Raw genomic sequence first — 23134 nt, 5'->3', positions numbered from 1 at the left:
AATTGTTACTGGGTGCTTGTGCTCAACACAAACAGGGTAGATGGAAGATTCCGATGTCTCAGACATACAAATGTTCTTTTAACAAAGTTAAACGCAGGTAAAAATGCTGTTTATTTGTAATACAAATCAATAGAAAGCCATTCTTTTTTTTTTTTTTTTACAGCAATGGAAATACAAGATTGAATAGGTACTATTTTTGCTTGACTGGGATGCTGATGGCTGAGAAACTCAGGGTCGATGCAGAGCTTTGAAGGTTAGGCATCTGTCTCTTGGATCCTCACATCTCTCTCTGCCTCTGCCTGGGTGGGTAACTTGGGCTGCTGGTTAGCTTCTTCAAACTGTTTCCTCCTCTGAAAACAAGGACTGTCAGTGGTGCCCACTCCTTGGTGCCCCCACTATCTAGAACACAGCCCTTGCACGTGACTCATGCTTCATGAGTAGGGCCAGGATGGATTGGACACCATGAGTCTGTGCTGTCCTGCTTCTCACAGGACTTCTACTCTCCCTCTTCATGGGGCAGCTGACAACATGCCCAGATGTTTGAGAAGAAAACAGACAGTACAACACTCTGCGGAGACCATAGCCCTACTGTTTCTGTCCTGACCTGCCTCCATTTTGATAGAGACCAGTCCTGGAGCTTGTTTAGATGTTTAGATGACATCATTGCCCATGGCACACAGTCATGTCTTTGTCTACCCTTTATCTTGATGGCTGACCAGACTTTTTTCCTCCCACCTTGTCTTTGTCTTGCTCCTGGAGTGTTCTTCCCAGGGTCTTCTTGACCTCATTGTGGTTTGAATGCTCACACTTAGGCAGATGGAGGTCCCCATCCTTGGGTGGCCACCCAGAATGGAGAGGCAAACTGAACATAAGCAAGTGTTAGTGGTCAGATGTGTTCTCTTATTTTGGCATCACAGAAAACAGTTGAAAAGAGAAAATGTATTTTTGGCTCATAGTTTCAGACCAGGCAAGGTGCAGTGAACATAATGATGGGATTTAATAGAAGATCAAAGGGGCTTGCTTACTTCTTGGTAGGTAGTCAGGAATGGGGGGTAGTGGGGGAGATAGAAATGGGGAGAGAAAATGAACCAGAGGTCATGCCAGGGGTCCCAGAGATAACATGTGTCTTTGACTTTCCAGGACAAACTCCCAGTCCCCCTATTTTCCCACCAATGCTCCTTCTAGCTCCTTCCAGTGACGTCATCCATTTTTGAATTCATTACTATATTAATCCATTGATCAGGTCAGAGCCCTCACAGTCTAGTTACCTCTCAGTGATTGACTCTAGCAGCCGGGGGCCAAGCCAGGAGCCTTTTTCAGGGGATGCTTTGTATCTAGACCATAACATTGGTTTAAGGCCTCATTGGACAGCATCCTGAGGACCTCAGGGACCAGCAGGGTCTGGACTGGGTAGTGTGTCCAGTGGAAGAAAAGGCCAATGCAGAGCCTGTGGGACGCTGAGCATCTGGTGCCTTGTTGTTTGCTTGTGCACTCTTGGGACCCTTGTGGACTTTTCTCTCCCTGCTAGGATCCTGGCCTCAGCACGCCCTCCCCCTCCCTTATCTTGGGAGGGGATAACCTGTACTCGCCAGGGATCCTGCCCTGTGCACAACTGCTACTCCATGACTTTGTTGGGTGACTCTCCCCACCATCTTAACTGTGGTTGGAGGAAGTGCTACAGGGAAGTTCTGAAGGGAGTACCACGCTATTACCAAGCACTGGAGCACCCAGCAAGTCTTGGTCAGCACTTTTGCAAACCTCTGCATTCTGTTTCCTTAGTTCCCAGAGATGTGGGATGGACTGGAGTCTGAAGGCCTCTGGCCCTTCAAGTGAAGTTCCTAAGCTCCCAATCTTCCTGCCCCTGATGATGTCCCTGTGCCTTTCATAGGTTCCTTCCCAGGGCTCCTGCTGGCCCCACTGACTACCACAACTGAGCTCTTGGGGCTTTGTTCCAGTTTTCTTCTGTCAGCCCATTGACCTTTAGTGCCTGGGAGACAGCATCACAGAGCCTGGCTTCAGACAAAGCTCTGGAGGTCCCTTTAGGAGTTTAAATTGTTGGTTCCCAAGAGGTAACTCTGTGACCCTTTGAAAGGGATTTCCAAGTTTGGTGTCTTCTTGCAGGAACTAGTCCTAGATAAGGTAGTTGACCACCCCTGGGCTGGTTGGGTTGACTGCTCAGTGTCTGGGATAGTAGTCATTTTCTTGCTCATACTTACATATAGATGAGTGCCTGCTAACATCCACACTTTCTGACTTTTCATAATCCAGTCAATCCTTTCCCTATGGCCCTGCTGCTGGAGGGAACAGCTGTTTAGGGATGGCCAGTGCCCGCTTGGGCTGTTGGAGCTGCCTGGCCTGTTTCTGGCATGTGACCTGTCTCTCACCCAACTGATAAGGATTCAGGCCTTTCTGGTTTGGGCCACCATGTGATGGGTAAAGCACTTTGCATGCTGCTTTTCAGGTTCTTATTGTGGTTTGCCTGATGTTGTCTCTGTCGTGTGTCTGTGGGTGTGCGCCCCCCCCCCCCGTGTGTGTGTGTGTGTGTGTGTGTGTGTGTGTGTACTTGCACGCAGACATGCATTCATGCTCTTGAACTTTAGTGCTGTGACTGAAGCAGGGAAGGTCCCCTCACTGCATCTCCTGAAGAGGAAAGTGCTGTGGAAGTCAGTGGATAGCACTTGACCTCAGTGACCTGGGCTCCTGGTGTACCTGGACACATGAGACAATTCACTTCCTCCACTGTCAGCCCCTTAGCTGCTCCTCAGCATTTTAAAAGTGTACTGAGGAGCAGTTGGCTGCTTCTTCCTCTAAGAAGTTCACGTGCAGGAATTTTTAGTGGCAGATCGCCCCTCAAAAACACACTGAGCTCTTTATCCTCCAGGAAATTCCTGTTGTAAAAGCTGTGGTAACCTCCTCTAACCCTCCTGATGCTCTGTTGCAAATGTGTCTCTGCTTCTGTATTTTAACTTTTGTGGGTGTCAGAACCGGATCCCTACTTGGGATCTATGCTGAGTGGATTGGGCACATTGGACACTGGGGTTAACCACACTCTGTGGGTGACTTACGCTACTGGGGAGTTAGCTGTCTTCCTGGGGCTGAGCTCTGCTCCCAGGATGCAAGCCAGGTTGGGGGAGGGGGTCCACTTCTGGAGTGCCACGTACTGCCAGAAGATGGCATGGTGCCTATCTTGTTTGGAATTAGTTGTGGCTCAGAGTATTCAAAGGAGCTTGGGTCTAGTGTCCACTGAGAGTCTGACCCAATCCAAGTGTTGCTTGTTGCTGAGACAGGGTCTTACTATGTAGCCCTGGGTGGCCTGGAACTTACTGTGTAGACCAGGCTGGCCTCAAACTCACAGAGATCCATCACCCTCCGCCTCCCCAGTGGTGGGGTTAAAGGTATATGCCACCACACATGGTCTTATCCAGTTAAAAAGATTTTGTTTTTTTAAAGATAGAGTTGGCCCATGTAGCCCAGGTTGGCTTTGAAATCCTTCCTCAGCCTCCTAAGAGTGTTGGGAGCCACTGTGCCTGGCCCAGTTTGTGTTCTGGGTACAGATAATTTTCACCAAGGAAGGTGTTACTGGCAAGAAGCATTATGCCCCTGCAAGTCTTGACCTCACTCACCTGGCAAATGACGTCAAAACCCTAGCCCTCTAGCCCTGTGTGTGAGTCACATTCTCTGTGGTTCTCAGGTGACCCAGGTGGCCACTGAAGTCACCTTACCTCCCTGGGGAGAGGGAGTGGAGATTGGAAGGGAGGAGAAGAGGCAGATGGCAAATGCAGCTGCTTCCCTGAGGGTACTGAGGATCAGCTACTCACTGTGCCTCCAGAGGCGCTCTCCAAAGTGTCTGTGCGGGCCGTAAAGTTTACTTTTCAGCTTGAAAAGGGAATGAGAGTATCTTTTATTTTCTAGTTGGAAGATAAAGAAAAGATTTTTTTTTTAGAGAGAAGATTGTTTTTTTTTTTTTTTTCTGCGAAAACTATACTTGATTGAAAGCCAGTGTGGGTTGTGCATTCCACAACACTGTGAGAGAGTATAGTCTGGAGATGCTGGCACTGGCCTCCCAAACTGCCAATCCCAGAGAAAGGAGAAAGGGCCCACATGAAGAGAGATGTGGCTAGATGGATCTGGGTCCACCGGTATATCTCTACTAGTGGAGCGGACCCTTCTCTGCTGTCTTATGGGCGGGTCCTCCCCTAAGGTTGGTTGTCACACCCCCAGAAGGAGCATTGTGTTCTTCACATTGGGTTTATGTAGTGGGGTGGTTACAGGCGTGTTGACCTTCTATTAGATCATACACCTACTTGGTCCAGCACAGCCCTGGTGCAGGGCTGTTGTCCTAGGATAAGTTAATCATCCACAACATTCCTGCCTTAGTTTGGTAAGTTAGGTGACCCCTTCTCTCTCTCTTTCTCTTTTGTTTTTGTTTTTTCGTGACAGGGTTTCTTTGTGGCTTTGGAGGCTGTCCTGGAACTCGCTCTTGTAGACCAGGTTGGTCTCAAACTCACAGAGATCTGCCTGCCTCTATCTCCCAAGTGCTGGGATTAAAGGTGTGTGTCACCACCGACTGGCTAGGTGACCCTCTCTTAGACGGAGAGTGGGCCCAGAGTATTGTGGTCCCCTGCCCCCAACTTTGCCAAGAGTTGCTTGTGACCACATAGGGACCCCCTGGCCATGCTGCAGATTTGTGGTAGATCTCATTGCCTTGTTGGAGAAGTCACCTCCCCATGTGTCCCCAGCAGTATTAGAGGCAGGATTGGGCATCCTAGCTCCTCAGTACACTAGCCTACTGCAGTCTCCTGAGTAGGCAGGTGGGGTTTAGGGTGGCCTGACCCTCATTGTCACTGCTGTGGTAACAATTCTGCTCCTGCGTCTTGTGTCCTTTCCCTTGATGGGACCTCTCTCACTCTGGGGACCCTATGATGCTGTCTCACATTGCACCTCTGAAATCACATGTGTATGGCTTGGTGCTGTACACAAGTGCCTGAAGAACATTCTGGTTGCTATTTGGTTTACGAAACATATCATAGGGACAGAGAGTCAGAAGGCGGGCAGACCCTGCTTCCAGCTATTTGAGAGAAAAGTCCAAGAAAAAGTCCCAGACCAAACTGCCCAGAGCAGCAGGATCAGGGGTGAGGGTGAAGGAAGCAGCAGCTGGTTTGGGTTGAGGACAGAGTGGAGCTGGTCCCTCATGGCTGAGGTGCAGGATAGCATTCCAATGGCCCAACAGCCTTTCCTCCACATGTCCAGCACCCTGCTTGTGTTTAGGGCCTGGCTGACTGCTGATGTGGCCTGACATCTATGTGCTGGTATGTGGTGACACTTTGTACCTGTGATGATAAGCCTTAGAAACTGCCTCTCTCTGAAGTGCATCACTGCCCTGGCTGCTCCCATCCCAGTGTTTACTGCAATAGCATCAACCCTGTAAAGTGTCTCCTACTCATGCAGGGAGGGCTCCGTGTCTGGGACTCCTGTCCCTATCTTGTGCCAAGCAAGCTTCAAGCCCTTTAGCCTTGGAGCGTCTGACCTGTTTTTGTTTGTTTGTTTTTCAAGACAGGGTTTCTCTGTGGCTTTAGAGGCTGTCCTGGAACTAGCTCTTGTAGACCAGGCTGGTCTCAAACTCACAGAGATCCACCTGCCTCTGAGTGTTGGGATTAAAGGCGTGCACCACCACCGCCTGGTGTCTGACCTGTTTTTACAGATGTTTTCTGGCTGCCTGTGTTTGTCCCCACTCTTGTCAGCTAACTAAATTTGTCCTCTCTAGGTGAAGTCAAAGCAGGCAAGCTAGAGATTTGCATGGAGGACTCAGAGATGGCTATCTCTGTTTCAGGCTTTTGTCTAGCATCTCATCAGGTGAGATTTGAAGCTGGAGTTTCTGAAATGGCAGTTGATGGACATCTGAGTTAGATGGGTAAGTCTACCAGTGCCAAGGGTGGATAAGAGAGGGAAGCCAGCTGCGTCTGGAGGTGTTGTCATGAGGGATGTCTCTTGCTAAGTCTGTCAGCGTAAATGGCTCTGTTGGTACCTTGACAGCTAATATGTAGCACTGGAATGAGCGCCATCCACACTTCTGTGAGCTAGGCTTTATCCAGCCCACCTTAGCAGGAGCATTCCTTGGGTCTGGAGGCAGGGTTGTCAGCAGGGCTAGGTTCTGATGTCCCCATCTGACCAAATAGAGGCTGGTTCTCCCAGGTTTGACACCACCATCCTCAGGCCTTGTTACCAGCCTACTCTTTAAGTATGGTTACATACTACAAGGACTTCAGCACCTGAACTAGGAGATACAGTTCAGCCTGGAACTCTGTTTAGACATTGTTCAGACAGGGAGTGAATTTCAAAGCAGACTCTTCATTTGCTTTCTGCATTACCAAATCAATTATAGCACTTTTCTACAAAATCTGGGAAAACAGCATGGAATAGACATAGTGTGGGCTTTTTTGTTTGTTTGTTTTTGTTTTTAATAGTGTAAAAAGAAGATTTTCCTATTATTACATGTAATCTGATGACTTGATGTCTGTCTTCCTAAGGGTCTGGCAGGGCAGAGGGAGTTGCGATAAGACAGTAATGTAACACCTTGTTTTGATCCAGATGTACAGCATCTGGCTTATTGACCAGACAGATGTTGCTAGTTACGTCACAAAGTGGATTAGGCCTGCCTGCTTAGTGAAGATAGAGCCATGGCCAATCGACCAGTAGGAACAATGGCTCTAGTAAGTGGATTCTACCTCTTTCATTGTCAGGCTGACACTTTTTACTGGAGCAGATTTAGGATTGGTTGCTGGGAGGTGGGCAGAAGTGAAGGAGTCAGCTTGGGGGCAGGGGCTCTACTATCTGCACAGCTATTTCTGGTAGCAGAATCCTAACATACCCTCATACTATGGCCCTGGGCTGCTCACAGACAGCTGTAAGTCCCCAAACAAGTCTTCTTAGTGTGTTTAAAGAACCAGCATCTGGTCTGTCCTTTGGAGACCATTATATCAGAATCTGTCATCAGTCGTGGCTCTTCATCCAGTCAGGTTACCTGGCCTGCATGGTTGTGAATTCTGGAGACTTTTCGACCATTTGACTGAAAATTAAGCAAGAGAGAGTCTGCCTTTATTTTTTTCCAGTTGAACTTTTTATTAATTCTTTGTGGATTTCACATCATGCATCTCAATCCCATTCATCTCCCCATCCCTTCCCATCTGCCTTCTACCCTTGCAACTCTTGAGCTCCCAGGATAAAACAAGATAAAATTTAGAAGAAAAGAGAAAAAGATGAAAAGAAAAGAAAAATCTCATTGTGGACACTGTAGTGTGACACAGTGAGGCGTGCAGTCTTTTAGTCCATATAGTATTACTTTCAAGGAGCGTTGAGTTGTTCTGGCTTGAGATCTCTGGTTTTGCTCTATCATTGATACTGGGCCCTCACTGGGGATCCTCCTAGATATCCTGTTGTTGTCCTGTGTCATGGGGATCCTGTAATTTGGGGTCTGCAGGACCATCCCCTTCACATGCTCCAGCAGATTATAGATGGGTTAGATATTGGGATGAGCCAACTCAGCTCTAATTCTGGGACTGGGTAGTTGCATCCTTAACACCAGGGTGAGCTCTCCAGCACTGCCCTGGCTAGCTTACCCTGTGTAGTAAGCAGCAAGGGGCAGAACCAATTCTCCTGTCCTCATGTCCTCAGGTGGGCTTGCCCACACCTACACCACCAGGACCGGCTCTACTGTGTTGCCTGGCCAAGGTGTAGGGGCCACTCTGCCTAGTGTTGCTCTGGTGAAAGGCATGCCAGCCTCAGGAGAGGCTGTCATAAGGAGAAATCCCACCCAGCTTTGGCACTGAACCCCATACCTAGAGGCATCATGTGCTGCCCCAAGGCACCTGGAACTTTTACAAAGTGTGAACCAAGGCCAGAGCAAGAAACTTCCATAGATATTAGGCCCCAGTGGAGCAGGAGAGGGTCTGAGTGGGCTTGTTGTCTCTCCACCCAGATCTGTGACCTCCTCCCTCCATGGACCTTCCCACTGCCTGGGAGGAGGAAGTACCTTAACAGTTAAATATCCTGTGCTCAGGGAAAGAGGATTTCCCCAGCCTATTTTCAGCAGGGGATTAGGGACAGCAAACTTGTGCTGTGAGGATTTCATCTAGGTTTTGTGTAGTTTTTCAAGGTCTCAGAGATCAGCTGGACTTGAAGGTGGAAATGACAGGAGGGTCATTGGTGTGGACATCTGTGACTTGAGGTCAAGTCTCACTTTCATTTGTCACTTTCAGATAAAAATGTTTTGCATATAGAATCACCGTTTTGGACACTGTTCGGATAAATATGAACCATCAGAGTAGCACGAGTTTCCAGTAATGATCAACTTGGGTACAAATTGGTGAAGTATTGTGTGTGTAAAGAAGGCTGCTGTGGTGGTCAGAGACCTTTGGTGATCGTTCCTGATCAATTAATCTCACCCTTCCTTGGATGCAGAATACAAATAAAGCGTTATTGGAGAGTCTCTGCAGGTACCCTGGGAACTTCCCACACAGAAACCTACCTGCACAAGTCAGCCTTGACATTTGGTGGTTCTCCAGCAGTCACCAAGTGCGTGCCATGTGCACTGCGTGTGCAGTGGAACCAACTGGAGACTGGTTACCACACAGACAAGAACTGAGTGAACACATGGTGTGCAGGGTTAGAAGGAGGGGTGGTGAGGTAGGAGTCCTAAAAGGGTCTGGGCCCATGGCCTTGTAGCCAGCCTGTGCACCATCAAGCTGAGGACACCTGGCTGCTGTAGTATGGAGCTAAATAGACACAAGAACGACCCCTGACTTGTTTGCCTTGGAGTTTTGTGTCTTAAAATAGGTAATAGTGCATTGCACTTTGAGAAAGGTTTGTTTGCTGTTTTTAAAGCCTGAATCTGGCTTTGTAGCCCGGGTTTCAGCTCCCCGAGTGTTGGGATTACCAGGGTGCACTGCCATGCCCAGCTTTTTATGAAAGCTTTTAATTCTGTCTTGAAAGAATATGACCAAAGAAATAAAATTACATAATAGGAAAAAAATCAGAATAATTTTAAAAATTGAATCACTGTTAACATTTTAGAGGGCACAGTGTGATATTTTAGTGTTTGCAGAGAGGTGTGACGGTGGCTCAAGTGAGTGACATGTCTACATACACTCCTTCTTTATGTTGGGATTGAGCAGCATCTACACTAACTTTGCTGGTTATTTTGAAATATTTCCCAGACTGTTGTCAATTCCAGTCACCCCTCTGCTTCCTGTCCCTAGCCTCTGTGCCTTTCCCTGCACTGTCTCCAAACTCTTCTAGGCTCAGTCACTGCTGTTCTGTTCTTTCTTTGAGATCAGTATCAGATTCCACATAAAAGTGGGAACACACAGTGTTTGTCCTTTTGTGCCTGGCCTGCTTTGCTTAAGGAGTGATTTTTCTTCAAATGTGTACACATATATATGTGTGTACTTGTACCTGTGTGTAAGTGCAGGTATGTGCCATACCACACATGTGGGGGTCAGAGGACAACTTTTGCCAATCAGTTCTCCCATCATGTTGGTCCTAGGGACCAAACTTGCAACATCAGGCTTCTGTAACATGAACCCTTACCTGATAAGCTGTCTTGTCAGCCCAAAGGGATAACTTTTTAATAGTACATAATTTCTATAGCCATGTTGATTTGTTGAATATGAATAATCTTTATTGTAGTAAAATGGTACTCACCATGCTAAATTTACATTTAACTGTAATTTCCGTGGTGTCAGACAACACTGTTTTGCCACTACCAACACAATCCATTTCCAGAACTTATTCCAAATGAAGCTGATTCGTGGGCAGTTTTAAATATGACATTTATTTTACATTTGTTATTGTATACCTTGCTTTTTGAGGAAACACTTTTTTTTTTTTAATCTATAAAAAGCAAAAAGATGTCTGGGCATAGTGACAGAGGCAAGTGGATCTCTGTGAGTTCAAAACCAGCCTGACCTATATATTGAGTTCCACACCAGCTAGAGTTACACAGTGAGATACTGTCTCAAAGAAACAAGACAAACCCAAACAAACAAAACCAAAAAAAAAAAAAGAACTAATATGATGATGGGAAGACTGAAACTGGAACACCAATTAAATTTTCATGGAGAATGTACCTGGGTAGGGTTTTCCCTTTTAGGTTGTTATTGACATTGTTCTGAGCCAGGCAGGGTAAAAATGCAGAGGCAGCCTTATACACTGCTCACTTAGGCTGAGGGTAGTGAACGGAGATTGCTCTAGGAAGGGACTTGTGATAACTTGGGTAGCTCAGGAGCAGAGGTGGCTGTGATGGCCTTGCTACGCATGAGGTCCCCGTGTTTCTTCTAAGTACACTCATAGCAGTTGGAGCCTTGGTATCTGTGTGATATAATCTTTTCTAGTCTCTTTTGGCTTTGACTCGAAGACTTTTCTTTTAATCTGGGATGTTGAATCTTTTGCTACAAAGAAGCAGTAAGAAATGCATTCACTACATTTAAAATTACATTTTTCAGTAAAATTGTTGGTTCTGTGAGAACAGTATCAGTCTGCTTTGAGATTTCTGTTTTGTTTTTTCCTGTCTCTGTAATTGAAATGACTTTTCTCTGTTCCATAACTTTGTTGCTTTTCAAGGGAAGGTATTTAAAAAGTTCTAAGTTCTCTTGTTCCTAGTAAGTTTTTTTTTTTTTTTTTTTTTTTTTTTTTGTGTGTGTGTGTGTGTGTGTGTGTGTGTGTAAAGGATTAAAGGTGTCATCAGATCAGATGAGTTCTCTAAGCCATGAAGCAATTGTGGCTCGCAGTACTTAACTGTTCTGTATTTTAGAGCTGAGGCATGCTCAGAACCGTGTGTAGCAGTCTAGGCTGCTGCCTCAGGAGGCTGCTCCATGAAGTTCCTTTGTGGATTCAGAGATGTTCTGACCAATCGGGTTAGATACCACATGGCAGTAAGTTTTTCACCTTGTAGTTCAGAAGTGAATTGAGTCTGGTGGGCACTTTCCCTAGTAGCCAAGAAGACAGCAACACCCATATGTCCAGCTGGGTTTTCTCACTGTGGGGCTGGCTGATCTGTGACTGACTTTGCTTAGTGAGCAGCCACTGCCTGTATGCTGGAGGTCTCAAGGCTGAGTTTGTGTAGAAAACTTAGCATCACTTGTGTCTGATTTTATTTCTTGTCAATAGGTGGGGACGAAGAAGAGATAGAATTTGGCTCACATCTTGCTGTAGAGGTCAGTAGCAGAGGTTGGACTTTGCATCTCCAGAGGGGCAGGGCAATGTGTTTAATAGGGATCCAGTTTAAGAAGGAGGGTGACAGGACAGGGCAGGGGGAACACATGGTCTGTGCCTTGTCCTTTCTGACTCCTTCACAAGATGGGGCTGTACCCAAGGATGAGACTGCAGGTGAGCATGGGGCTCTGTGTCCTGCCCCACAGGAGGTTATCAGGGAAACTGGCTGGTCACAGGGTACTGACCATTCCACTGTGGCCTATAGTTAGTATAGGTGCCTGGCCCTTCTGATTGCCAGTCCCCATGGTTCCCTAGAATTAAGATGAGGGGTACCTAGAGGCCTGGATGAGCTCACTCACACAGCTCACAGCAGCCCCTTGGTAAAATAGGGTGACACGGTAGAGTGGGCAGCTGGTGCCAGCACCATGATGGACCTCTGCAGGTATTTGACCTCTGTAGGTGATTGCCCTCTGCAGGTTTTTTCTATAGTTTTATTTGGGGACGTGCTGGAGACCATGTCCTCTAAGCAGGCCTTGTAGACCCTTCTGGAAAGACATTTTCTCATCAAGAGCACATGGTCCTGACAGACTGGATGTGAATGAACATCAGAGCAAGTACCTACACTTGCATGACTGGTGGAGCCCATCTCTGTCTCTCAAGTGTGATTCCTGTTCACGGGTGTTTTTTAAACTTTGTTCTGGTGCAGGCACCAGCCCTTTTCTGCCCATCTTACCCCCACCCCAAACACACACCCATTAACACCCAGTCGTCTCCCTGATATCTGGTTGGTGTGAAATTGGCTTTTCCCAACAGCGTGAAATGATCTTGGATGAGGCAGGCGCAGCCACTCCCTAGAAAATAACTGCCTGGAATTTTCCTGTCTCCTCTCTGTGCCTGTGGGAGCTTTGCACAGTACGTGAGGACTTCACATCAACTCATTGCGGTAATTTTAGTAATCAGGAAGGAACCAGAGGGAAGAGAAAGGGCTTTGGGGGGGGGCACTAAGTTTTTCATGGTCAGCATCACTGGGAGAAGTCCCAGCAGGAGGGGCAAGTGAGAGGTTTCTTCCAACCTGCAGTTCATCTGCTCTGAGGTCACAGGAAACCATAGCTCTGACACTTTCAGTCTGCAAACCATAGTGGGGAGAGGGCCACTTCTGGATAAGTACTGGCAATGAATGTTCTTATACACACATATAAAACATAATTCTTTATTGATTCTTTGGGAATTTTATACCATATTTCCAAATCCCGCTTACCTCCCAGACCTTCCATATCCATCCCTCACCCTTGCACTGTCCCTTCCCAAAAGGACCCTCCCAAATAATTAAAAACAAAACAAAACAAACAAAAACACCTCACTCCTCCATCTCTCCAATACCTCTCCATTGGTCCTGGCGTTGGGAGTTGCAGTGTATCACGTAGTGTACCCTTTTATCCAATCAACCCCACCCACAAATGTCCATTGCAATGAGTCACTCACTGGTCTGGTTCAAGGCCTCTGGCCTCCGGCACAACATCACTGGACCCTCACTGAAATTCCTCTCAGAACTGTGCTGTTGCCCTGAGTCATGGGGACCCTGTGGCAATAACCCATTCATACCATGCTTGGTGACAGACTGTCTCCAGCTGCCTGAGGCCACCTAGGGTGCCTCAGAGGGTAAAGGGCTTGCAGAATGTGTGCTCAGGGATTCCAGATCTCAAGTGCATAGTGCATTCTCCATTGTGAACTTGGAAGGCCCTGATAGAGTAACAGCCTAGATGTGAGACCAAGAAGGCACACCGGCCCTCCTGTGCCCAGTGGGAAAGGGTACAGGTGGCATCTTGTGGAGGTGAAGTCTTTACCTCTGGAGACCATCCAGGACACAGGGGCCTCTGTGAATGATGGGGAACTGCATTCCTGATGAGTGGCTGTGGTGACTGGAGTCTGAGGCCTAAGGGGAGAGGTTTGTTGGCAGTTCTGCAGTGAGGATGGTGGATATGAGATAAAAGGGGCCAGGAGAGGCACAAGAACTCCCTTGTCACCAGCTGTGGTAGTGTGGGACTCCCTGTGACACTTAGATGGGCTGGGGCTTTCTCTGTCTGCTGGGAGAGGTTGTGGGCTCTCTTGTCTTTCTGCAGTGAAGGGCCTGGGAGTTCTGTCAGAGAAAGGCTGGATGCACTCTTCTCCAGGGAGGAGGAAAGCCCTGTGGGGGTGGGGGTGGGGGCACTCTCCTAATAGTAAGTTACTTCAGAGCTCTTGCAGGCATATTCCCGGATCCACCCAGTGAATGAGCACAAGCTGGTCATTAGCCTGGCCCCTGGCCATGGCTCTTACCTCTGTCTGCCCTGTCTGTGTGTCCCCAGTAACCCATGAACATCCTGGTGCAAGGACTGTGGGGAACAGAGAAAACTCACTGCCCCAGCTTTGCAAGCTGGGAAAAGTATCCATTTCTTTGGGTGATTTGAGTGGCTAAGAGGAGCAGAGAATCTGGGGAAGTTTCAAAGCTCACAGTTAATGCTAATCAGAGGCAGAAGAACAACACTCAGCTGAGAGCCTCTGGAGCTGAGTTCTCCAGAACTCAGAAACCCCAGGAACATTAAGCTTTTTGCTTAATGTCCAGCATTAGAACTCTTACATGAGGTGTCAGTCCCATACACTAACTAACTCAGGGTAGCTATGTCGAGCCTTACTGTCCCTGGTGACAGCTCGCTGCTCCGTTTTTGGCAAGCTTGATTGTAGTTTGTTTAGTAGCTACCCAGCATCCTTTCAGGGTCCAGTGTCGTGCCAGGCACCAGGAATATTGACAACAAAACAGAAGATTGCTTCTTCCTGTTAGGATTTAAAATCTAGTGAGGGAATCACACAGCTGCCTTAAACAACTGAAGAGCAACAGACCCCTGTCACCATATGTAACAGACTGGGGCTCCCACAGGTAAGGGCCTCAAGTAGTGTGCCTGTCTGTATGTTGGAAATGCTGGCAGGCGTCCTCCATCTCTCCAGGATACTGACTTACTTAAGGCCACTGGGCCAAGAGACAGTCCCATGACTTGAGCTTGCCCTTATCTGCCTCTAGTCTGAAACCAGGGCACATCCAGAACTCAGTAACTAGGGGGATGGGACCTGTAGTTAAAGGGTGTGCCTGCAGTCTTCACATTCCTAATGGGAAGGAATCCTTATTCTGCAGCCAGGGCTCTCCTGCTTGGTGAAGGTCATAAGAGTCCTTTCCTCTCTTCTGAAAGCAGGATACTGTGGCCTGGTACCCACTTCTATCAGGCCAGGTATGAGGAATGTGGTAACCCCAAGCCAAAAGCCTGTTTACAAAGCAGCTGACTGACTATCTAGAGAGCAGGTGTGGTTGTTAGGGACAGTACAGAGGGGCTGGGTTGCATGTCACCCTGGGTCATGTTGTCACTGCCCACTTGGCCCTACTGGCCTCTCTGGTCCTTCCATCTTTCTCTACCTCAGTGCACTGGTGGTTTGAGTGGATGATGAGGATTTAGTGAACGCATAAATACCCAGGCAATTGCGGAATGAATGTATGGTACCATCTCTGCCTCGTCTCCAGTCAGCTGCTCCTGTGTGGCCCATGGTGGCAGCATTTTGAATGTTCTGTCCCCTGCTTAGGTTGGTCCAGGAAAGGGGCCCAGGTGTCATCAGGACTCAAATAAGAAGCCTTGAGTTTGCAAGACACTTGTTAGCACAGCATCAGGGCTCTGGCACACCTACTGACAATGCTCCAGTTTCGGTTTGTACACAGCTCCCATGCCATCCCTGTAGCTCTTCTCTGAGACTATGTCTCCCTCCTTGTGGTCTCCCCAGGTTTCTTTCCTGCTAGTGGAAGGTACTCCCCCTTCTGCATTGCCCCAGAATGGCTAGGGTGTCCACCTGTGAACAGTGTTAGAAGGGCCGTGTCAGCACTCTGCTATTTTTAGTGACCCTGCTATCTTTAGCTGATGTTTCCCAACAAGGCCAGCAACTGCCATGTCCAACAAGAAGTCTAAGGGAAGGCAGTGCTGGCCTTGGCCTTGATTTTTCTAGAGCCAATAGGAAAAACAAGGGCTCTGTTGGAGGTGTTGGTACACGGTTACCTTGATCAGTGATGACCAAATATGGTTGGAAGCAGATTTTGTGAACTGACACTTTTAAATAGCTCTTAATAATGACTTTGCAACAAAATAAACATCAGTATATATTTTCATAGTAGCCATGGTTTACTGCTAGTTCAGAGACTGGAGGTCATATCACTTCCCATCTGTGTTCATCTGTGTGTCCTGAGGGCTGTGCAGCAGCCTGTTTCTCTGTGGGACACTTTAGTGGCAGTAATCATAAATCATGGGCCCTGCAGGTCCTGGGCCAGCTGCCCTAGGGTGGCGGACATCATGCAGTAAATGACAGATGCTGCCCAGAGGAGCCAATCTGGGAACATCTCTGCTCCCCAGACTCTTGACTCTAAGACAGTTCCTGTGCTTGTCTGGGTCTGTGTGACTCCCTGAAGCCTCTCGGAGCAAAAGCAGATTAGAGACGAGGGCGGCAAATGCTTGCCCAGGAACAGTTGACTAGCACAGGTTACATAGTGACTTAGTTGGGCTCATGAGGCTTCACATGGGAAAGAGGATGGTTTTGGGTGACTTGGACCAGCAGGTCATTCTTCAGTGGCAGGTTCCTGAAGGGAAGGACTAGAGGATGAGAAGATTAAGAAGACAGGCAACTTTGAGGGATCAGGGAATCTCAGACAAATGGATGCTTCATGCCAAGCAAGTTTGTAAGGTGAGAGAAGCAAGACAGACAGCTGGATCCATCTTACAATGAGATGACATCACCAGGCTCTAAACACAGTGTTATACAAAGGAAACACAGGTTATCTCAAGTGCATCACTGACCAAGCTCACTGCAGCCTTGGGACTGATAACCACCATCCTTCAGTTGAGGGGAAAAGTTAAGATTGTTGGACTCAAAGCCGAAGCTCCTCTAAGGCCCTGGCCTCAGGCCATTATTGGCCTTGCATGTTACTGGTTCCAGGCAAGGAGCTAAGTTCCTTCTCTATATATCAGGGCCTCAGAGAAAGCCTTGGATTAGCCTGGCACCCTCCCAACAGTTGGGGGGCGGGGAGGGTTGTCCTTGAGGTGTTCATGCTTCATTCTGGCAGAGCTTACCTATGCTGTGCACATGTCCTGAGAGTTTCTGGTGAGGCTGAGTTCAGTAATAAACTAATATATTTTATGACAGCACAGTAGTCAAGCTGTGGCATGGTTATTACCAGCTACATTTAGTAAGATTTACAGTGAGAGTCATGAGGGAGAAGCAATGTAGAAAGATTTGAGAAATGTGCAGTTTGACTATCAGGAGCACATTCACTTTGTGGAACAAGTAAGTATGGACAACATAGCTGTAGTTGCGGTCAGCCCCATGAGCAAGAAGCCATGCACTTTGTATTGAGACCATAGGAGGATGAGACCTTATACATCAAAGGCTCTAATGGGCAAACATGCAAGCGCCCCTGAAGTATTTTCCTTTTAAAGGAGCATTGCTGGGGTCCTGTGCTGGAAAAGGGCTGCCTGGGGTGCTTTACTGGTTCAGCCCCACAGTCGCTCTACTGTGATCACAGTCTAGCACTTTCTGCAGTGACAGGAGAACACAGCATTGTCAGTGGGGTGCTGGATGTTTAGGCATGGAGGACTCAGGAGTTATCAGGTCACAGAGGCTTGTAGCAGGATTTTTAAGGAAAGCTTGGAGGCCAGGCAGTGTAAATGGGGTTGGGCTCGTGTGAGCTGATGCAAGTTTTTCATAAGTTAAGTTGTTCTTGTCAAGGATTGTGGTCACTGCCATACAGCAGTATGAGGTTTAGAATATAGGTATTCATATGCCTCAGTGTCTCTGTACCTCCATACAAAATCGGAGGGCCCAGCCCAGTGGGCCTAACACTCACTGAAGGTTAATTGTTACCATAATGCCGGATATAACCGCCATCAGAACACAGGTGCATGCCTTCTAGACATGGGGCTCATATGATAAGAATGTGTCTTGTTCAGTAAGTGTGTGTGTGTGTGTGTGTGTGTGCGCGCGCGCGTGTTCGTGAGCATCCAAAATCTGACTACTTCCCGCCTTGGTCAGAACATCTCTGAATCCACAAAGGAACTTCATGGAGCAGCCTCCTGAGGCAGCAGCCTAGACTGCTACACACGGTTCTGAGCATGCCTCAGCTCTAAAATACAGAACAGTTAAGTACTGCGAGCCACAATTGCTTCATGGCTTAGAGAACTCATCTGATCTGATGACAGGGAAAGAAATTCTAATGAGGAGAAGTGGCCTACCTCTTGCCAGGAATGATATGAACTTGCTTATGTAATTAAATGCAACATAAGGAAGGGGAGGGAACGTAAAACAAAAAAACAGAAAGCAAGCCAGGCAGTGGTGGCACATGCCTTTAATCCCAGCACTTGGGAGGCAGAGGCAGACGGATCTCTGTGAGTTTGAGGCCAGCCTGGTCTATAGAGCCAGTGCCAGGATAGGCTCCAAAGCTACACAGAGAAACCCTGTCTCAAAAAACCAAAACCAAAACCAAACAAACAAACAAACAACCCAACCAACCAAACAAAAAAACTCAGAAAGCAAACAAGCAAATATAGAAAACCTCTGAGCTGAACTTAGTTTCTTGTTTCTGCTAGTTAAATTGAAAAAAGGAAATTCCCTTCTCTGTCTAATGAAAGACTTTCCATACATTTGTCTAGGGAAATAAACTTTTTTACTCAAGGGGGAACTAATTATAAAGGACACTGGGAAATCCAAGCACTACAAGCTGTGGTTTTGCTAATGTTTTAAAAGTGTTCAGAATAAGTTTCTTTTTCTTTAAATAGAAAGTTGATTTTTCTGAATTTCCTGAAAGTATGGCATCCCACACAGGTTGGCTATGACATTCTTTTGTGTGGGAGAGGGCTGGAGCTTTTGGCATGTGAACTGACACAGGTTAAGAGGTCTGGAGAAGAGGTCAGGAACCTGGCATGTTATGGGTAGGTGGCCAGGCAGAGGTCACAGATGGGATGCTGCCTGGCCCTCCGTGAAGGTCGCCAATGCTGACCCTTCATCCTTCCCCATCTTACATGGTGGCCAGAGTACCATGACATCAACTCCCAAAAGATCTTTTTGGGACAAAACTAAACAAGCCATCATCATAGTTCAGTAGAAAAGGGAGGTAGTGTGAGCCTTTTAAATTTTCAAACACCAGCTGCTAGTTATAATGGGACCTCATTGGTTTTTACCTTATATGTTGCAGACACCTGTGGACTATGACATTGTTAAAGTGTCCCTGAAGCTCTGTAGATGACAAAAGATATGGCATACAGAAGGATTATTCTGAGAGCTGTAGACATTTTATGAATCATTTGGGTCAGATTTCTGAATCTGTTGTGACTTTTTCAGACAGTGGAAGCCTAAGAGATAACTTGTTTGTGAGCTCTGAAGACTTTTGCCACCAAACTTAGACCTTATCCAGAGTCATATGAACTCCTGGTTTAAGTCCTGAGAGTCTGGGCATCGGATCTCAGGGTTGTGCTTCATGGAAAAGGTAAAGAGTGGTGTGGCTTTAACCTATCAGAGTCCCTTACACAGAGTCACACACCTCTCCAATATGATGAAAGGTGACATAGGTAACTCACAGATTGTAACAATCCACCAAGCCTCAAGTGTCCCAGGGTCACCGGGGTGACTGACCTCATCAACCGCCTTGGTGGTAATAGGTCAGGTTATCCCAGTGAGTTACATTGGCCACAGAATCTGCTCAGATGTCACACAGGTTGTGAGAAGTGCACGGAAGAGCTTGTTGGAGCTTTAGGTGGTAGCCACCCTTCAGCCATAGCAGAGAGCCTGCTAGTTTGGGTTCTTCCCTCTGTGAGCTTGGTGGCCTGGTCAAGTGTTGCTCAGCCTCTTTGGGGGCACCAGTTTTATGAACTGTAAAATGGGAGTAATGATGGTGATAACCATACAATTGACCAAAATCATGAGGACTAACCAACCACAATGTCAAACACTTGGCTGTGCCCTACATGCCGCTGGCATCTGGCTGTGTTGATGCTACATCAGTGTTTGTTATCTAAAGGAAATCCTTTTGGAATTTTCCCCACACAGAACTGTAAGTTTACACATAATACTCTAAAATTATTATTTAACTTCAATAATATCAAACAAAACTCCTTGTCATGTGAATCTTTGCTGAGTTGTTTCGGTGTCAGTTAGGACCCAAGGGTCCAGGGTTCCGGAACAGACTCCACAGAGAAGGGATGGCTCACTCCCGGGCACAGTTTGTCAGTGTTAGAGCTCTGGCCACAGTGGGGACAGCTCATTAGGGGTGGTCCAATGACTTGGGATTTGGATCTTCCTGTGTGCTGACATGAGCTTCCCTCAAGGTTGATTTCACAGTTAGCTTCTTGTCCACTCCATAGCAGACAGGGGAACACACCCCACCCTGCCCCGGCATCTTTCTTATGGCATGGCAGCAGGCTATTGTGTTTGTTTCCTGCCAGCACCTTGCCTGGCTCCTGGCCCCTCCTTTCTAGTAAGTTGGCTCCTGCTTCCTCTTCCTGTGCTTTCGGATCCAGCTCACAGCCAGTAGGCTCCACTGCTGCCAGATGCGCCTCCTTGTACTTTCATTCTTTCCCACTCTGACCATCCCTCTTCCTGGAAGTGAGTATATCCTACAAAGGAAAGAGAAGAGCGGGACCTGGGCTTCAGAGGTATGCCCGTGCCTGCTACATGACGTCACCCCATCAGGCACACTGTGTAGACCTGCACCTTCAGATTTGGTATCATTAAAGCTTCATGCTCACCTACTGAGGACCTCCAGAGTAAGCCGGTGTTGAGTGCCCTGACCTTACTGAGGATGGCCTGCCATGCTTCCTGCTGCTGTGCCCACTGGCTCCTTGTTGCAGACTTACCGGGATTGCCATCACAGAGTGCTTGGTGAATGGCTGGGGGACACGCAGGCTGCACAGACCCGATTGACCCCCTTAGGATAGTAGCTGCATCACCTTGGTGATTGTGACCCTCTGAGCATGCCACCCAGGCACCTTCTGCTCTTACAGAAGTCCATGGCACTTCTGTGGATCCTGTCCAGCCTTCCAAGTTTTGGCTCTGTGTTTAAAAGCCTCATTGACTGGGCAGTCAGGATGGCATCCTACTCAAGCCTCCTGTTGTGACACAATGACCAGTTTCTTTTTTATTAAGAAAGCTTTTGTGGTATTAATTTTGAAACATTAAGTTTGAAAGCCTTTCTCTATTGAAGAACTATTCCCTAGACTAACAGTGTACTCACAAAATATACCTAGCATTGACCAAGGAGTTACTGAATATTTACAAGGAGGTTTTTTTTTTTGTTTGTTTATTTGCTGGTTTTATTATTATTATTAAAAGCCCTAGAGGTAAAAATGGGCAAAGGACATATACAAAATCAGAAGGAAAAAAAAGTCAAGCATGACATTAGAGATGGTGGAGGTAAGCAGGGAAGCCGGTGTCTGGGAAGTGGGGACTGCTAGAGCAGCAAAGAGGAAGGGTCATCTGCATTTCCCCAGGGGCACATGAGTGACAGCCAGCCTTCTGACCTCAGTGTCTCAGGCTGCTTCCTGGCTGACCCTTGTGGACAAGGCTCTCCCCCGGGAGGATGCTGAGGCCATGGTCAGTCGGGAAGAGGCAGTGCCTGGTCTTCCAGAGATGATTTGCCTCTATGCTGCATTTGTGTAGCTTCCCAGTTTTACAGCAGTTAAAAATTTTTACCTAAGTTATGTTCATAGAGCAGGTAGTTCTGTGACCCAGGGTTTCTGGTTTAATCTTCACAGCATCTCTCAGGATAGAGTGGCACTACAAGGCACAAACGAGACAGTTACAGAGGTGCTGGAGCTTGGCAATATGGCCCCGGGTCTCACCACTTTTTGCTGTGAAGGCTAGCTCCTTACTAAGCAAGACTTCTTATTCCTTTTTCTGATCTAGCCTCTCCTCCCCTTGCAAAACAAATACCTGCCCATGTGCATCTCTGTTTCCCCTGTGGACACGTTCGTCCAGAGCCTTGCTATTTGTGTTGGTTTGTTTGCCCACCCAGCACTGCCAACAGGGTTGCCACATTTCCTTTACAGCCCTGCATATATCAGATGGTGCTTCCTTCTCCTGGCATCGTAGGTGCCATGTGGTGTCACGTCCATGTATTGTGACATGCCCATGGTCATGAATATGTTGGGCCTCTGGTTTTTCTGTGTCTGTCTGTGGACACCTGTGAGTGTACCTTACACCATCTGTGGGTTGCACATATGTTCCCTTGATTGTTGAGAAGTTTGTTTTGATGTTAAAACTTTCTACTCTTTCTGCCTTGATTCACACCTGAAAGATGGGAATGGCCACTCTGCCCCAAGAGATGCTATGAAGATTAAGTACCAGAAACTATGTGGCACAGAACTACCTGCTCTGTGAGTGTAACTCAGATAAAGACTTTAATTGGTGTAAAATGGGGAAGCCTCACAAATGGAGCCTAGAACTAGGCTCCGGAATTACTTGAGTGCTATGAATAGTTCTGCAGCTTTTCACTTGTCTTTTGGCATTTGAACACTGAACGTGTGCGTGTGTGCGTGCGTGCATGTGTACATTCACATGCATATGTGTGAATTAAGATAGGTATTTAGCCAAATTACTTATCCCCTGTGGTCTTTGGGGTAGGTTTTTCAGAGAAAGGTCACCCTGTCTCCCTCACACCTGGAACTCACTCTGAATCCCAAGTTGGCTTTGAACTCATGATGTTCCTCCTGCCTCAGCTTTCCCAGTGCTGGGATTGCAGGTTTATGCCACCATGCTTTGCTTGGGATGGTCTTTTAAGAGACCATCTGCCCTTTCTTGGTTACAAGTCTCCGGGTCATTGCTTCAGGGAATGTGACTCTGGCACCTTCCCAAGAGCATGCTGATTGTTGTCCAGTGGCCTCCTTTGAAGGTATAACATGGATGAGCACTCTAATTAGGTCCCCTCATGTCTTGCTGGCAGGGCCAACCCTCTGCACAGGGTCCCTGGTGCTATGCAGGATTGTTAGACCTCACTGTCTAGGCCTTGTGCTGTATCACAGAGTCCCTGGGTATTAGACTTGGGGTCATGGACTCCAACAGTCCTCTGATACTAATGACAAAGCCTTCTGCACTGAGGGTTTATGCCGTAGGGAAAATGTGAGCAAAAGTGTTAGTAAAGTCCACATTTATCTTGGAGTAAAGACATAGGCCTTGGCAGTTCACCCAGCACATGAACAGAGCCTATGTCAGTCTACAACTGGGTTCCTTTGGTCCATTGCCTGCATGTGCCATTCAGCACTTATAATTGGGAGTCGTCTTTTCACTTCCAAGCTTGAGGTTGGTGTTGCATGGTGGCCTGCTGCAGCCACTCCATACTACACTCCACTGAGTCTAGAGAGGGAGGTGGGTCTGGGGCTGTTCCCAGCCTGATGGCAACAGTGGGGAAGAGGAGAGGACTCCCCCAGATTAGTGGAGATTGAGCACTGGCTTCTCTCCAAGGTGCCTCCTACAAGTCATGGATGAAGAGACAGGTGAGGACGCTTATCTGATGGTGGCCCATTCCTCCCTTGTGAGTCCTGATAATGAGAATGGGATGCCTTCAAAGGAAAAGTGAAAATTAAGTTTTATTAATGGCTAGTTTTCATAGCAACACATTAAGCAATTTGCTGACCTAATTCATTGCATGCTAATTTCACTTTTCAAAAAAAATAACCAGATTTTATTTTATTTTTAAAAATTATTGCAGGCTGGAGTGGTTAAGAGCACTTGCCATTGTTGCAGAGGGCCTGGGCTCAATTCCCAGCACCCACATAGCATGTGGGTGGGGCACATCTATCTCTAACTCCCATTCCAGGGGATCCAAAGCTCTTTTCTGGTCTCATTTTCTGGTCTCATTGGGCACTATACTTGCATG

General features: G+C 47.4%; 1 protein-coding gene across 5 annotated transcripts in view; it reads left to right on the top strand.

Moving 5' to 3' along the window:
- Atp11a (ATPase phospholipid transporting 11A) overlaps positions 1–23134 on the top strand; it is a 106182-nt gene that overhangs the window by 4217 nt on the left and 78831 nt on the right. For 3 of the 5 annotated variants that reach the window (XM_027387840.2, XM_027387842.2, XM_027387843.2), the window contains exon 2: positions 5765–5853. The exons of 1 other annotated variant lie outside the window; for it this stretch is intronic. In XM_027387840.2, the coding sequence (XP_027243641.1) occupies positions 5797–5853 (57 nt within the window). In that variant the 5' untranslated portion in view covers positions 5765–5796. Of the gene's footprint in view, positions 1–5764; positions 5854–5892; positions 5912–11163; positions 11211–23134 lie in introns of those variants that run through there. One more of the 5 variants, XM_035452881.1, reaches the window with a different exon arrangement.

The sequence above is a fragment of the Cricetulus griseus genome (genome assembly GCF_003668045.3).
Source record: "Cricetulus griseus strain 17A/GY chromosome 1 unlocalized genomic scaffold, alternate assembly CriGri-PICRH-1.0 chr1_1, whole genome shotgun sequence".
Lineage (NCBI taxonomy): Eukaryota > Metazoa > Chordata > Mammalia > Rodentia > Cricetidae > Cricetulus > Cricetulus griseus.
Note: the sequence above shows the minus strand (reverse complement) of the source record. Positions and strands in the feature narration are given on the sequence as shown.